At 37.9% G+C, this 18,206-nt stretch overlaps 1 protein-coding gene across 3 annotated transcripts in view; it reads left to right on the forward strand.

The window, feature by feature from the left end:
* LOC126336992 (endonuclease/exonuclease/phosphatase family domain-containing protein 1-like) overlaps window positions 1-18,206 on the forward strand; it is a 120,595-nt gene that overhangs the window by 27,242 nt on the left and 75,147 nt on the right. For all 3 annotated transcript variants that reach the window (XM_050001234.1, XM_050001232.1, XM_050001233.1), the window contains exons 6-7: window positions 12,850-12,982; window positions 16,679-16,925. In XM_050001234.1, the coding sequence (XP_049857191.1) occupies window positions 12,850-12,982; window positions 16,679-16,925 (380 nt within the window). The remainder of the gene's footprint in view (window positions 1-12,849; window positions 12,983-16,678; window positions 16,926-18,206) is intronic.

The following is an 18,206-nucleotide window of genomic DNA, read 5'->3' on the forward strand; positions in this document are numbered from 1 at the left end:
TTGAGAGGTATTATTTGTGTTGTGCCACTATTTGTAGCCAAATTGATTCCTCACCCTTGCTACTCCCTTTGACACAGATGTTGTTTTCCTGCAGCTATGAGAGTCCATCGAGAAAGAAACATGATAGAGCTAGAGAAAAATGTTGTCAGTTTGTTCTCCTGTAAAGTAAAGTTATTAATTGGGTATCAGCAGTTAATTTTGTTAATATTGGGTAGTAAATAAGTGTACTTCCTGTTTCAGTTGATACAACAAAAAATGTCATTTTTCCAGTTGTATTGTTTATAAATAGTGAAAAGTTTGTAAGAAGGGAAAATCTGGCATGTAAGCTTCAATTCGTTAACAATAAATGTGAAACAAACTTTGTCTGGATTTAATTGTTTAACTCTCATTTCATTCAAAATAATTTTTTAAGTTTTCATTTTGTCTAAAACACCAAGTATCAAAGTACTTGATATTTACTTATGAGAAATAAAATGTTTGATTTTGATTAAGTTGTGAGGGAATTCGGTGTTATAAGTTGTGACCAGTTGGCCTAATTTGTTTATACGGGGGCCATCAGATGATAGAGGTTTAACTTTGCTTTTAAATAGGATTCACTTCTAATTACATAGTAAGTGCAGTTTTTAATCACTGTACAGAGCAATTTCATTGGTTCTGTAAATCGTATATGAGGGGAATGGAGGAAGCCTGTGACAGATCACCAATGGGTACAATTACATAATCTTGGAGTTAAACAAGAACATTCTGTACCACCCATCAACTTTGACCATTGGCGTAATATCAAGCCGTGACATGCTACACAGACACTGTTTCAAAATGTCAACCAAATAACATTACATGTTGCAATGGTGCAAAAATATAAACATCAAATGCAGAACACAAATGTACTAAAAGTTATAATGTGATACCAGAACACACAGTGAAAACTCACAAAACTAATGAAATACAGAATCAATAACATGAGTTGAACTAAAAGGTTACCTTCCATTGGGAAAGTGGGTGCACTCAGCGACTGTTATTCAAATAACTGTGACTGACGTCCGAACAACAAGGAACTAACATGCATCAAGATTAGAAAATGTTGCATTGATAATGGCTAGGCACTAGCCGAAATCTGGATTTGCATAATAAAACCTACAACGAAGAAGAAGGAAAAAAGATGGCCAATTGCTGCGCTCTATAATTTATTGACCTATGTACACCCACCATTGGTGGGTACATAAATGATTAAGAGTTGCAGATCACTGTGACAGGGACAAAAGCCACCAAAGTAGATTAGTTTTGTTCATGTTTAATGCTGTTACCAGGCATGATAGGGCATATATAAGGGAAGTGAACAGTATCAGATGTTTATTTATCACTTTTAAGGATGTGTAGATGCTTTGTAATTGAGGGAGAGAGTGTTATAAGGTGCCTCAGAGCTTAATAAAGCCTTGTTGTCGGTCTACATATGGCCAGCTGCTAGACTCTTGCAATTACCAGATTTTTGGGCATTTGGAAGTGACAGTGGCCCTTTGTTGGACTTCATGGGTACATGAGGACAAATATAGATGCTGTCAAGGTTCCAGTTAACAACATCCTTCCGCCACAATAGAGGGTCACCATATTGTGTATCGAGCACATCATGACCCTTTCACATCTGCCTCTGTCTTTGAGAAATGGTAATGGACTTCCTGGAACATTCTGTATCTTTCTCTACCATTAGTTGGGGAGTATCAGTAGCAGTTCTAAGGATGCATAGGGCGCACACTATTGTGTTCAGCAATTAATTGCCGTTCTGCACTACCCCAGATGACCACCATCAGTGGGTATGGTTGCAACACGAGGGGAAGTACCATTCTTCCAATGTTTCGGAGAGACACAATGGTGTTACTCCTGGCGTTATGCTGTAGGGAGCTGACGGGTATGACTTCAGGTCACGGCCGATAGTGACTGAGGGAACTCTGACTACACAAGGAAATCTCACGGACATCCCGTATGCTCAAGTGATAACTCCCATGAGACAGTATCATGGTACCATTTTTCAAATGGACCATACTTGTTGAAGCATGACATGTGCTTTTATGAATGGACTCGATGATGATCCCCACATTTGTCCCTGATAGAACATCTGTGGGACAGGCTTGCATGTCAACTCCATCCCAGTGTCAATATCCAGGATATCAAGGATCATTTACAGCAGTTGTAGGCCAGCTTGCATTAGTAGAGGATACAACACCTTTATAACACTATTCCCAATCGAATCGGTGCGTGCATCCAGGCCAGTGGAGGTGTAACATCGTACTGATAATAGGGCTCGTACTGCGCAGTTCATTGTAAATTTGATTCATTTTTGTAATCACCAAAATAATAATGCATGCCCTCTCTAACTGAGAAGTTTCTGTCTGTCCTTTGCATTTCGTAAGTACTAAACGGTCTGTCCTAAACTTGATGGAACTTAAAAATCACAATTGTTACGGTATAATTACAGCAGCCTCCAAGAATAGCCACATAGAGTGAAGTGTAACTGCATTTCATGATTGGTTTGAAGTTTGAAAAACCTATGAAGCTGCAATAAATATTGAAACCATTATCACACCCAGTTAAATAACACTGAAAAAACTGAAATCGGGGAATTATACTGGGACATATTTTCACAATATTGATTAAGTGGTGACTATGCATCTGTTAAATGCAGAGAAAAAAATAGTTTTCTGGGTAGTCAGTGTTACTTCTGGCACCTGTAAAGAGCATCAAATAAAGTGAAATGGGTGAGAAGTTAGTTGGGTAATGTAGGCTACTTCAGGGATTTGCAGACATGGTAAAGAGCTGTGCATGTCTTGTTCATCCTGTCCAACAAGGGGTGCAAGGCTGATGTGACAGAACAAGAAGGAAGGATTGCCTCTAAGCATACAAAAATTAATTCTGTTAGAAATGTGGTGGATGTTGCAAGTATTACTACATACAGTCGCACAGGCTTCGTAAGACTAACAGACATCCGCATTCACAAGAAATGCCATTGAAAGGTAATAGCCAACAACTTATGTTCTACAACACACCATGAGATCTGGCTGTCATGTGTATTTCCCAATGTGCTTGCTGGATGGGGCTCCGCTCCTGCCACCGATCGAGATGGCGCAGTGGTTAGCACACTGGACTCGCATTCGGGAGGACGACGGTTCAATCCCGTCTCCAGCCATCCTGATTTAGGTTTTCCGTGATTTCCCTAAATCGTTTCAGGCAAATGCCGGGATGGTTCCTTTGAAAGGGCATGGCTGCTTTCCTTCCCAATCCTTCCCTAACCCGAGCTTGAGCTCCGTCTCTAATGACCTCGTTGTCGACGGGACGTTAAACACTAACCACCACCACCACCACCACCACCACCACCACCACCACCACCACCACCCGCTCCTGCCGAGAGGGCTGTTGTAACAACCGCAGCCGTCATCTGGCCTGTGTTGTGTTAGTGCGCGAGTGTAAACCTGAGTCCAAATGTCATTTTTTGAGCATGCACCAATAGTTCCCTGCATTCCGCTAGAGTCGCTGTGATTTGTTCTTGTGAGACACAGTGCTTTCATTCCTGGTTTTGTTACGTTTGTATGTTAGTCATTCTATTTTTCTTACCTCTATTCTTGTACATCTACATCTACATTTATACTCCGCAAGCCACCCAACGGTGTGTGGCGGACGGCACTTTACGTGTCACTGTCATTACCTCCCTTTCCTGTTCCAGTCGCGTATGGTTCACGAGAAGAATGACTGTCTGAAAGCCTCCGTGTGCGCTCTAATCTCTCTAATTTTACATTCGTGATCTCCTCGGGAGGTATAAGTAGGGGGAAGCAATATATTCGATACCTTATCCAGAAACACACCCTCTCGAAACCTGGCGAGCAAACTACACCGCAATGGAGAGCGCCTCTCTTGCAGAGTTTGCCACTTGACTTTGTTAAATATCTCCATAACGCTATCACCCTGTGACAAAATCCGCCGCTCTTCTTTGGATCTTCTCTATCTCCTCTGTCAACGCGATCTGGTACGGATCCCACACTGATGAGCAATACTCAAGTATAGGTCAAACGAGTGTTTTGTAAGCCACCTCCTTTGTTGATGGACTACATTTTCTATGGACTCTCCCAATTAATCTCGACCTGGTACCCGCCTTACCAACAATTAATTTTATATGGTCATTCCACTTCAAATCGTTCCGCACGCATACTCACAGATATTTTACAGAAGTAACTGCTACCAGTGTTTGTTTCGCTATCACATAATCATACAATAAAGGATCCTTCTTTCTGTGTATTTGCAATACATTACATTTGTCTATGTTAAGGATCAGTTGCCACTCCCTGCACCAAGTGCCTATCCGCTGCAGATCTTCCTGCATTTCGCTACAATTTTCTAATGCTGCAACTTCTCTGTATACTACAGCATCATCCGTGAAACTGCCGCATGGAACTTCCGACACTTTCTACTAGGTCATTTATATATATTGTGAAAAGCAATGGTCCCATAACACTCCCCTGTGGCACGCCAGAGCTTACTTTAACGTCTGCAGACGTCTCTCCATTGATAACAACATGCTGTGTTCTGTTTGCTAAAAACTCTTCAATACAGCTACACAGCTGCTCTGATATTCCGTAGGCTCTTACTTTATCAGCTGACAGTGCGGAACTGTATCGAACGCCTTCTGGAAGTCAAGGAAAAAAGCATCTACCTGGGAGCCTGTATGGGTTCCTATGTACAGTATACCAAGTAACACAAGCAAACAATGAGCTTACTAAGTGCAGTTGATCTATTCCCATGTTCCTGGTCTCATGAGCCTGGTATTTAGTGTTAATCCTTCTGAGATCTGTATTTAACATTCTGCAGTCGGATAAAATTCTGTGGTGTTAAAGATAATGCAGTGTGTGTGTTATTCCTGTAGCAGTCATAGTAGAATCTCGAGAACTGATTCTCATACACAGTGGCCAAGGATTGATATAGACATTTCAAGGGTGAAGCTGTGGACTACACTCAACAAGCAATGCCACAGCTACATACATACATGCAAATCACAATTACTCAGTTCTCTGCCAAGGAAATAAAAATTCCCTCCATCAGAAGCGATAACTCCCATGGCATTCATAATAATCAAGTAAATGAATACAGTGAATACAGTTCTCTCTCTCTCTCTCTCTCTCTCTCTCTCTCTCTCTCTCTCTCTCTCACTCACTCACTCACACACACACACACACACACACACACACACACACACACAAAATGCTGTTAGTCACATGTGCAATATACCACAGGCTGAAATATATTATTGTCAGACCCTTTTAAAAGATATGTTTTAAGGCAGATATTAATAATCGCTGATGAGTCTATGTGCTTTCTTCTTGGTGATACTGAAAAATATTGAGCATGGGAAGAATAACAGTATACTTATCCCAAAATGAGATACTTATTCCCAATGTTTGTTTCAGAATGATCTCTGCATAGAACATACCAGTTTTCAGTTTATGAACTGAATGGCAAAAATATTGCCAACTGGTATTTTATGTGACATGCCAAAAGCATTTAATTGGGTGATAGCTTGTAACAGGTTTTCATTGTATCTAAATAAAAGAATATAAAGTGAAACATTGGTCAGGAACACAAGGAATGCACACAATGAATTAACATCTTCATTATAGCAAACGGTTACTACAGGTATACCACAGGGATTGATATTGGGGTCCACACTTGTTCTTGTTATATATAAATGAATTGCTGTTGTATGCCAGAACAGCTGGACTAGTTCTCTTTGCAGTTGATACTAATATTATAGTTAAGCCTAATGCAGAATTGAAATTACTTTTGAAATTAATAACTAGTTCACTACTAATGTTCTGTCACTGATCTTAGGTAAAACATGATATATGTACTTCTGTTCTGCCCAAGGCCTGAACACCTCATTAGAAATAATGCATTAAGGCAAATCAGTGATGAAACAGTTTATTCTTAATTCTTCAGTGTTTATATTGATAAGAACCTGAAATTGAAATCACTTGTTTAAGCTCACAGCTTTTGTATTATGAATAATTTTAGATTTGGGGAATGAAAATGTCAAAAAATTGACTTGACCAAATCAACCAATCAACCATAAATGTCATATGGAATCATATTCTGGGCAAATGCTGTATTGAGGAATGAAAGTTCTTGCTGCACAGAAGCATGTAGCAAAGATAACAAATGGTGTCCACTTCTGATTCTCTTGTAGATAGCTCTTTAAACAGTTTGGCATACTGAAAGCAGCCTCACAGTATGACAACTCCCTTATGAAATTTGCTGTCAACAATTGCTCACAGTTTGGAAGCAACATTAATGAATATAATACTAGAAAGGGAAATGACGTGCATTATCCGTTGCCAAACCCTTATGTTTGCATGGTACAGAAAGGAGTGTAAGATATTTTGCCACAAAAAGCTTTGACCATGTACACAGTAATATGGAGAATCTGAGAGATAATAAAATGGACTTCAAAAACAAACTAAAATTGCTGTAACTCACCAAACAAAAACGTTGGTACGTTGATAGAGACAATAAAAAACTCTCAAACGCACACACAAATTTCAAGCTTTTGCAACCCAAGGTTGCTTCATCAGGAAAGAGGGAATGAGAGGGAAAGACGAAAGGATGTGGGTTTTAAGGGAGAGGGTAAGGAGTCATTCCAATCCCGGGAGCGGAAAGACTTACCTTAGGGGGGAAAAAAGGACAGGCACACACACACACACACACACACACACACACACACACACACATACACATATATATATCCATCCGCACATAGACTGTATATGTGTGGATGGATATGTGGTGTGTGTGTGTGTGTGTGTGTGTGTGTGTGTGTGTGTGTGTGTGTGTGTGTGTTTGAGAGCTTATTTCATGTGTAATCTATCTGTTATAAGTGAAAAAAATCTTTCTAACTAGGTTTGACAGAATTCTGGATGGAACTACTCTTTTTGCTACTGTGCATGTTCTGAATGGTCTTTAACTATCCTTTTCCAGTAACAGCATGCTCTACTATTTTCCATCTTGGTTTGGTGCCCTGATAGATAACTGAAAAAATAATAATGAAAAACCAGGCTGTAGGGAAAAGGAAAAGATGGTAAGATTTTTACTTGAAATTCATGCCATAAAATATGTGATGTTCATCTTGGTTGGTTCTGTTGAAGCATCTCTCAAATGCAAAAGTGAAAAGTTGATTCTTGGAATACATTACATAGATTCTTACATACAAAAATTTCAAGTGCATTTACTTCCAATGTAAAATTACCTTCACTTCATATTTTCAGGTGCTGACCTTTCTCTGATTGTGCAATACATTATTTTCATATGCCTTCATTATTCTTCACATGAGGGACAGAAACATCAAAATGAATGTGTCTAAAGGTACAAATTTAGAATTGTGCTTGTCATTTTTATTGCTGCATAGTTGCTGCATTACTTGTTGAAGAAGTCTGTGTTTGCAAATAGCGCTTTTTTATAGCACACACACACATATGTAACTACTATTATATCAATTGCAAACAGTTCTTTCAGTGTGCTCCTTTGTCATCTTTGTATGTTTGGTAGTTTCCACTGTCTTAATGGGAGCATTTAAAGACTGACAAGTCCGTATGGTTTTTAATGGTTCCTAATCACTTTTTTTCCCTATGTTCTCAATTTGGTCCTGAGCTGGAGTACTTCATCCTTTGTGAGATGAAGTCATTTAACACTTCACTTTTTATGTACACTCATTTAGTTTCACATGAGTTATTTGTGCTGTGTAAAAATATTACATTAAACAGCTTTCATCAACAAATTTTGTTTAGCCCACCGTGTCTGGGAGGGAGAGGGGGCTGGGGTGAGGGGTCAGGTTGTCTGGCTGCCAAGCACATGACCCAGCAGCATTTCCCGGTAATTCTAGGGATTTTTTTCCTTGGGTGGGAGCTCTGAAACAGCATGCACACGGACTTGTGAGACCAATTAGAAGCTACTTTAATGAGAAGTAGTGGCTCCAAGGTATGGAGAACAATGTGCTGACTCCATGCTCCTCCATACTACATCCAAATGACGGCATATGCCAGAGGATGACAGGGCCGCCAGTCAGCATCATACAGTCCATTTGGCTTGTTTACAGAATTCCTGTTTGCTACATGCTAGAATGCACTCATGAAGATAAGTTTCGATTGATTATTACTCTTAGTACTAATCAAGCGAGACACTGGGAACACTTGAACATTCTCCAATCACAGCAAATTATTGTGCGTTTAGTGGCTACATAGAATTGGTTTTGTTCTAAGTAGTTACTATCCACTAACAATGTCCTCATTTCTTGTTATTTGTGTGCGACTTCTACTGACTCTAAAACATAAAAAATAAAAAAGTGGAAATGCTTACACCTACTTCTATAGGGTAATGTGTTATGTGTCGTCTTTTCCAAATCTGAAATTTTTCTCTCGGGGAATGTTGAAAAGGACCAATAGATGAATGTGTGTCAGTTTATATTTTGAGCTAGTATTAGCTTTTCTGTTTTGCTTACTGTGTTTAAATTTTGTGAATTGCAGTCAGCTTGCCACAGATTGCCAGAAATTGGTAACTTCCAATATGCATTAAAGCTACACAGAGTGGTTGTAAAAATACTAAAATACACAATGGACAGGAACAACCTGAGAATTTATCTCATTGTGTTTGAATTCTTGGAATCATCTAGGTAGATTGTCGCCTCCCCAATCAGTTAACTCCACTAATGACATGTACAGTTATCATTCATCGATACCTAGTTTTTAACATGAATGACACTATAATTATCCAAGAGCATTGCATTTTCTGTATGCTTGCACCCATTACGTTGGCATGATGACATATCACTCCTTTGTAAATGTTTTTCTTGATTATACATTTCCTGAAACATATAATGGGTATGTGTTCATATCTATAAAACAATAAACTTAAACATTTGGTTGAATACTACTTCAATTTTGTTTTCGTTTAATGTCCATCTTTTCAGTTAGTTTGCATTTTACCATTACTTCCTCATGCACTGATAATCATTTCTGAACACTGACTTTGTTTAAAATAGGTCACAACCTGAATAAAGCTGACTCCTAAGTTAAGATTTTGGGGCTTGTGACCTTTGTGACATGAGGCAAGTCATTTTAAGTTTCAGTATACAGTTGACTGCTGAATTGTGTAGCCAGTCCATTTGACATACTATCATCTATTAATGTGAAGTTGTTAGGAGTTTAATGAAGGCTAGGGATTGTTCTGTCTGTCATTTGCATTTCATAAGTACTAAACAGTCTGTTCTAAAACTTGATGGTAAGTTAACAATCACAATTGCTGATGTATAACTACAGCAGCCTCTCAAGAATAGCCACATAGAGCTAAGTGAAACTGAATTTCATGATGGGTTTGAATTCTGAAAAACCTATGAAGTTGCAATAAGCATTGAAACCATTATCACACCCCTATCATAATCCTCATATTCTTGTAACATTACAGTCTGATTTTTAAAGGTCATGATTGTGTCAAACAGGACACTACTATTGCTGTATACAAACATTTTAGGTATGTTTTTCCTACTTGTCCACATTAACTTACATTTTTCTACATTAACAACTAGCTCCCATTCATCACACCAACTAGAAATTTTGTCTAAGACATTGTGTATCTTCCTACAATCACACAACTTGGACATCTTGCCACATACCACAACTTCATCAGCAAACAATAGCAGGCTGCTGCCCACCCTGTCCACTAGATCATTTATGTATATAGAAAATAATGACAGTACCATTATTTGTGTCTGGGACACTCCTGACGATACAATGGTCTCTGATGAACTTTCGCTGTCAAGGATAACCTACTGGGTTCTATTACTTAAGAAGTCTTAAAGCCAATTTGGTAGTAGCTTTGTTATGAATACTTCAGCAATTTACTGATAAAATTTTGACAGTCGCAGTGTCTTTATTCTGAATGCAGTTCGATTTCACTTGTTGCTGGCAAGTGCTCATCAGAGTACCCAAAGCTACCTCCTAGCCTAAAAAAGACATCCATGTTTACTCCATAAGTACTTCATTACCTGAGCAGGTGCTTTCTGTGCCTGATGCACACCTGATCTATTGAAGGGAGTCGTACAATTCCCCACCTGATAATGCAGGTCCAGAAATCTGCTCCCAAGCCCGGTAGAGTTGATGAAAGCTTTGGTTGAGACTCTCCACTCACCTCCAAACCAAAGGACCTCAGTCAACTGTGAGAGCAAAGCTGCAAATTGTGAGCTGTGATTGCACTCCATGTGCAAGGCCAGCAGCGTTCACTACCTCCACCAGCCACCTGTACACAAACTGAGGCTGTCCTGAAAGCCCACGTGATAAGTGCTTTTGGTGCTGATGTGATCCACAACTCAGAGACGCCTGCACCCTGCTTGCCTGATAGCTGGAGGCAAGGCCACCTTCTCATCTTGGATGAGGTCCCCTGGCAGACATACTGAATCCACATTGGCTTTCTTTCCAGCTCTGAACACTATCTTCCTAAGGGGCTCCATAATGCACCCAACGTTAGAGCTCCTGATAACTAGGAAGCACTTGCTGACGTGTGCCTTCTCACACCCTGCTGAAGGAATGGGCACCTGTTCAGTCACAGGGTGAATAGGCGAGACCAGAATGCCAGCCCCCACATTGACCATCTGCCTCAAGTGACGAAAATGCAATACCAACTAACACCACTACATCACAAGGCAGCAGCCTGAATCAGCTACCCATAGCCAAAAGAGCATTCATCTGTTCACAACCTGCAGCCATTTCCTTCTTTGTTCGCACATAGCATGCACACATACTACCCATCCTAACAAAACTAAATAAAGAAGTAAACTATAAAACTATTCCTCAGTGGTTTGCTCAGTAAGAATGTCGAATATATATCTACATGTTGGCTGTTTTTCATCATGGAACTTTGGAGGAAGTCACTGGAAGAATGGTATGATGGATTACTTACAAGGTCTTAATTATATGGTGTGTAGTGGTGACAGTTATATGTAGTGGGCCTGAAGTCAACATTAGATTATGAGCAGAGAATTTTTGTGTGCTATGGGCTAAGCAAATGATGTAAACTAGGTGAAAAAATAATTTGCCAAAATTGTGACAATTAAAAGAATTCCTTATTGGCAATGTAAATGTTTCAAATAATGTTCTATGTTTATTTCTGTTTTCTCCAGCAAGAAAATAATTTTTCCTGGCTATATGATTTGCTCTCTGACTGTTTGTATCTTGTGGTTGTCATTATGTTATAAACTATTAGTTGCTTTGCCCACTATTGAAAGAAAATTACCTCACTGATACATCATTGATTACTAAACATTAATTCCCATGATTTCTCACATAAGTCTAACATAATTTGATATTTTTTCCAGTTTTAATGATCTATTTATTATAAAATGAAATATTGAAAAGACACATATTTCCTTTATATTACTTTTGTAACATAGATTTCTAGAAGCAGGGCACATTTGTTCCTGTGATCTGTGAGTTTGATTACATGCAGCCTTGTATGTCTAGGTAGAAATGAATTTTAGGTGAACATGTTGGGCATACTGCAGTGTCATCCTGGGCTAGATCTTTGTGAGTGTGATTTTTGTTGTGATTGTTATATCCATCTGACGCACAAATTTCTGTTAGTACTGTATCATCATAGCCATATTGTGATATGTTAAAAACATAAAGAAAACCACTACTAAATATGTAGACTTTTATTTCACATAACCAAAAGAAAAATCAGGTTAAGCTACTTGGATAATGAACCTGTACCAAAAAAATGAGGTTTAGGATTTTGCTTGGGCAGCAGGTGAGCTATGTTTTTACATGCTTTGTGAACAAATGGTACAATATAAATCAGATGTAAGTGATCAAGACTCTCTAACCTTGAAATGAACCACCATATCATTGCGATTTAATGTAAATTGATATGTAATGCACTGTTGCTCACATATGATTGAATAACTTTGCACCCATTCAAATTCTTTTCCTTACTGAGACTAGTGGACCAGAATTGTTTGTAACTAACTATAATTAGTGTACTTATGATATCATTCTTTCCTTTTGAAACATATTTGTCACCTATTTAACGCAATCTTTTTCTTTTCTGTTGCAAGTTATTAAAAGAGCATTATGAGCTAACATATACCATATGTGAATAGGCAAAAAACATAACATTTTAGCAACAAATTCCACAGTTAAGCAGTGGCTATGTGAAAAATCTGCATCACAGTTTCAATGCAGCAAATATTTTCAGAGCTTAGAGGAGGAAGATAAGTGGGTGAGATAGAAACTGCAGACCCCAGTGAAAGAAAAAAAACTGTCTATTAAAATGTGTTACAGCTCAAACACTGTTTGGAATGTAGCATATATCTACATAAACTGTTTTGTCTCTTATAGCGATCCTTTCCCACATCCTTCCATAGTCTTCCCTCTCTCCATTTCAGGGGTAGTAATCACTATGTAAAAAGTGTTGAAAAAAACACTGTACACAGTCAGAAAGAAATAGAAAAAGTCTTTACATATTATTGCAATACCTTTATAGTGTTTTTGGCCATCCAGATATCACAGATATTAGGATAGGTCTTATTGTCTAATAATAGTCATGAGAAAAAGACTGTAAAATCTTCAGTCCATCTATAGTATAAATTTGAGAGCATGATGGCTTGTTGTTTATGTGATCTGCAGAAGTGAGCTGCTGCAGGAAAATATCTAGTGAAGTGCAAAATAAATGATTGAATTGTGTAATGAGCTATTTTTCCTTGACTTTAATGACTTTTAATTTGTTAATAGAAACCTTTTTGAAAATATAAATTAATAATGCTTGTTTTAGGTGAAAGGAATATCACACTTAAGACTTGGAGCCATACGTTCACAGATAACAATGAACCTGCCAGAAAATTTGCCAGTAAGGAATGGTTACGTGCCACACATGATACAGGAGAATTCCACTTCGTCTCTTGAAGGTATGGTAGTAAAGTAATTTGAATATATTGTTCAGTGGAATAGATTGGGTAAATTGAGAGGCAAAGGACATGTGTTCAGCAGATAGGAAGTGAGAAAATGCTGCATATTGCACTAAAGAGCAAAACTAAGTGCATAGTTGGAGAGGGAAAAAAGGAGTTATAAAATCATTGTGAAAATGATAAATGCATCACATCCCAAGGGTGCCAACTGATTAGATTAGATTAGATTAATACTTGTTCCATAGATCATGAATACGACACTTCGTAATGATGTGGAATGTGTCAGGTTAATGAAAGATGTCTGTACACGATATTACATTACACAAAATATTTTTCCCTCCCTTGATTTATATCTAAAAATTCAGCCAATGAGTAGAAGGACTTGTCATCTAGAAATTCTTTTAATTTATTTTTAAATGTTGGTTGACTGTCAGGCTTTTGATGCTGTTTGGTAGGTGACCAAAGACTTTTGTGGCAGCATAATTTACCCCTTTCTGTGCCAAAGTCAGATTTAACCCTGCATAGTGAAGATTATCCTTTCTCCTGGTGTTATAGCTATGCACATTGCTATTACTTTTGAACTGGGTTGGATTATTAACAACAAATTTCATAAGTGAATGTATATACTGTGAGGATCCCTAGATCCTTAAATAGATGTCTGCAGGATGACCGTGGGTGGGCTCCAGCAATTATTCTGATTCACGTTTTTGAGCAATGAATACTTTTATACTCAACGATGAATTACCCCAGAATATGATGCCATACGAAAGCAGTGAATGAAAGTAGGCATAGTAAGCTAATTTACTGAGATTCTTGTCACCAAAATTTGCAATAACCCTAATAGCATATGTAGCTGAATTCAGACATTTCAGGAGACCATCAGTGTGTTGCTTCCAGTTTAACCTCTCATCAGTGACACACCTAAAATTTTTGAAAATTCTACCTTAGTTACAGACTTCTGTTCAAAGTCTATATTTATTACTGGAGTTGTGCCATTTACAGTACAGAACTGTATATCATGTGTTTTATCAAAATTTAAAGAGAACCACTTAATAATTTTGTGAAAAATATCATTATACAATTACATCACTTAGTTCTTGGTTTTTGGATGTTATTACTATACTTGTATCATCAGCAAAAAGAAGATGTGAATCCAAGAGTGAGATAATGGTAGGCCATAACTTTTGGTTCGGTAGTGATATGGTCTTACATGGTTAGGCTGGTCAAAGAGTTTTAACATTTAATGTTTCACTATATCTATATTTAGTGTACATCTCTTAAATCAATGTGAAATGTATAATAGAGAGTATTTTTTTATTGTATTGTGTTTTTGTGCCCTTCTATTTGTTGTTGGAGCTTGGGAAAAATGACTGTTTGTAAGCCTCTGTTTGAGCTTTTATTTACCTACCTGCACGATCTCTGCAGGATAAATACATAGAATGTTGAAAATTGCTAATAGTTTCTGTTCTTAAAGCTACTTCCTGAAGTTTTCCAAGCAGAGTGTAGTGGTATGTGTGGTGTATTTCTTAGTGTGTTCACCAGTTAATATTTTTTAACATTTCTTTCACTTTCTCCCAACAGTTGAACAAGAATATGACCAATCACACTGCTTTTCATTGTGTACAATCAGTTTCTTCTGTTCATTGAGCCTGATATGGGTCCATTCATTTAATCAGTATTAAAGTCTGGGCTGTACAAGTGTTTCGCATCCGATCTACCTTGTAGATGAACTGCTGTTTCCCAATATCATACCAATGGATCGTAGCTGGCCGTTTGTTTCATAGACATTGAGCCTATGATGTCATTCCTCTTCATATATTTAGACAACGCTACTTCCAAATATTTGTATGCCATGACTAACTCTGGTTCTGATTCATTAATCATATAGTCAAAGGATGCCATTCATTTACAATGCTTAAAGGGCACAACTTTGCATTAAAGCTAGTTTGCAGGTTTTGCATCATGTTGTTATTTTACTGGGATTTAACTGGACGTAACTGCAAATTTTATCAGATAGAATTTACTCTTAGATAACAGCATCATCTGTGAAAAGCCTGAGGTTACAACTAAGACTATATATTTAGTCATGGACTGCAGTAGTCGTATTAACATCTGCAGCCTTCATATTTTGTTTCAGTGTCTGTAAAAGACAGTCCATCCCAGATAACATGCTACATCCTGCCTACTTAGGACATTTTTGATCCAGTGGCAAACCTGTTTAGCTATCCTGTGGGAACAAATTTTCTGTAGAAGGCATTGTTGTGGTACTGAATCAAAAGCTCTAGCACTGAGGATGTCATATGTGAGAAGTATGAGTTTTTAGTTTTGCATTGATTCGTCTATTTTGGGATCTGTGCTAATCCCCATGGAGAGTATTACTTTCTCACAGGTAAGTCATGTTGTTGAAACTGAGAGTGTGTTTCAGTAATCTGCCACAACAATGTCTGAATGTTGTAGGGTAATAGTTCTGTCGATCAGCTCTACTAGACTTTGTATGGCCCTTCTGAGTTTTAGAAATGCTTTTCAAAACCACTGGTGGTGTCAAATGTCCCATGGCAGTGGTACAGCTATTGAATGACAACATTCCTTGTCTTGAAGGATGATTTAAAGACAGAATTAAGTGGTTCAGCTTTTGTGTTGCTATGTTTTATTTCAGTTCCTGTCTCATCCGCAAGGTTTGTACACTGATTTTTGTGCCAGCAACAGCATTATCATATGACATAAATTACTTAGGATTTCATTTGAACCTAATGTGCTATTTGTGCTATTTTTAAGATGTTCTTTCCTATTGTCTGGCTTCCAGGGGATCTCTGCCATCTTTATCATGCTTGGTTCTTATTTTACTAGACATTAGTCTACTATTTGTTTGAACTTGAGCAACAGTTCTTTGTTTGTTCACTGTTTGAAGCAAATAGTTCTAGTTTCTATCTGAGAAATGATTTAACCTCCTCCTTATCCATTTTACTGAACATATAACATTTCTAGCTCTTTGTGCCCAGGAATCCACTGTTGCTACAAAAAAATTGCTACAGTATGTTTTACACTGTAGAATGGAAGAATCATTCTGTACCTTTAGTATTTTCATGGTTGAATGATTGATTGCAGCACATTTCACTAAGTCCCATCATATTCAGTTTAGTGTATGTAATTATTGTTCAGTGAATGGTCAAAAGCTACACATTAACCAGAGCACTATCAATTCAAACCTATTGTTTTCCATTGTGCATAGCAAAACTTTTTACAGTAAATGTTCTTAAAAGACAGGGCTGGCTGTGGATAACTAAAACAAAGAAAAACGCTCTAGTGTGGGTGGAGCTAATATTATTTGTAAACATGTATTGTATATTTCATCAAAAGGTAAAAAGCATCAAAAATGAAAATAAAGAGCTTTCATTGTCAACACAGGAAACTAAATGATTATGAGTGTAATGTCACATGGAAGTTACAGAAATTGAGTAATTCCTCTTGAGGTTTCCCAGTGTATAAGCATAGAAGTAGATGAAGAAGAGGGAGAATATTTATATAATATGAAGAAGCAAAGTAAAATCCTTGGCCATATTCCTGACAATTGCTCAAAAAATGCAGAAACTTCACACAGTAGATCAGTTTAGTTGTATTGGAGTACCACAGTCACAGTCTGCAAGTTGAAGAAACCCATTTATGAAATAATAAAATGTAATTTCCCTTTTCTTTCAGGTCACAAAAGAAAACCGCAAACATCACTAAAATATGGCACTTCAAATGGATTTCTGGCTATTGGAGATATTTTTGAGATGCTTTCAGCATCAACTCCACGACCTATAGTTGAAGAAGATTTCCAGTATGAACGTAATGGTAAACCAGCAATAAGAATAGCATCATGGAATCTTCAGTGTCTCACAGTGGAAAAAATAGAGAATCCTGGAGTGAAAGAGATATTTTGCCGAACGATACTGGAAAACAAGTAATTACGTTTAATTGAATTTTAAGTCTTTGGATTTGTTGCAACTACCTGACTTATTTTGTTGTGTGTTAGGTGTTTGAAAAGCCTATTCATGTCATATGTCATTCCTGGCTTCTGTAAAAATTTTAGTGTACAGCAAAAAGTTCCTAGCTCTTTCAGTTTCTCTATTTTGTAGCTCATTACTGTGTTGACAAGTGCATCTCGGTGTCATATATTGTTCAATAGCTAGATGTTGTTGTTGTTGTTGTCTGCAGTCCTGAGACGGGTTTGATGCAGCTCTCCATGCTACTCTGTCCTGTGCAAGCTTCTTCATCTCCCAGTACCTACTGCAACCTACATCCTTCTGAATCTGCTTAGTGTATTCATCTCTTGGTCTCCCTCTATGATTTTTACCCTCCACACTGCCCTCCAATGCTAAATTTGTGATCCCTTGATGCCTCAAAACATGTACTACCAACCGATCCCTTCTTCTAGTCAAGTTGTGTCACAAACTTCTCTTCTCCCCAATCCTATTCAATACCTCCTCATTACTTACTTGATCTATCCACCGTATCTTCAGCATTCTTCTGTAACACCACATTTCGAAAGCTTCTATTCTCTTCTTGTCCAAATTATTTATCGTCCATGTTTCACTTCCATCCATGGCTACACTCCATACAAATACTTTCAGAAACGACTTCCTGACAAATTTATACTCGATGTTAGCAAATTTCTCTTCTTCAGAAACGCTTTCCTTGCCATTGCCAGTCTACATTTTATAACCTCTCTACTTCGACCATCATCAGTTATTTTACTTCCTAAATAGCAAAACTCCTTTACTACTTTAAGTGTCTCATTTCCTAATCTAATTCCCTCGGCATCACCCAATTTAATTTGACTACATTCCATTATCGAGACACTGTCCATTCCGTTCAACTGCTCTTCCAGGTCCTTTGCTGTCTCTGACAGAATTACAATGTCATCGGCGAACCACAAAGTTTTTACTTCTTCTCCATGAATTTTAATACCTACTCCGAATTTTTCTTTTGTTTCCTTTACTGCTTGCTCAATATACAGATTGAATAACATCGGGGAGAGGCTAGAACCCTGTCTCACTCCTTTCCCAACCACTGCTTCCCTTTCATGCCCCCCGACTCTTATGACTGCCATCTGGTTTCTGTACAAATTGTAAATAGCCTTTCGCTCCCTGTACTTTACCCCTGCCACCTTCAGAATTTGAAAGAGAGTATTCCAGTCAACATTGTCAAATGCTTTCTCCAAGTCTACAAATGCTAGACACGT

The sequence above is a fragment of the Schistocerca gregaria genome, chromosome 2 (genome assembly GCF_023897955.1).
Source record: "Schistocerca gregaria isolate iqSchGreg1 chromosome 2, iqSchGreg1.2, whole genome shotgun sequence".
In the NCBI taxonomy this organism is placed as follows: domain Eukaryota; kingdom Metazoa; phylum Arthropoda; class Insecta; order Orthoptera; family Acrididae; genus Schistocerca; species Schistocerca gregaria.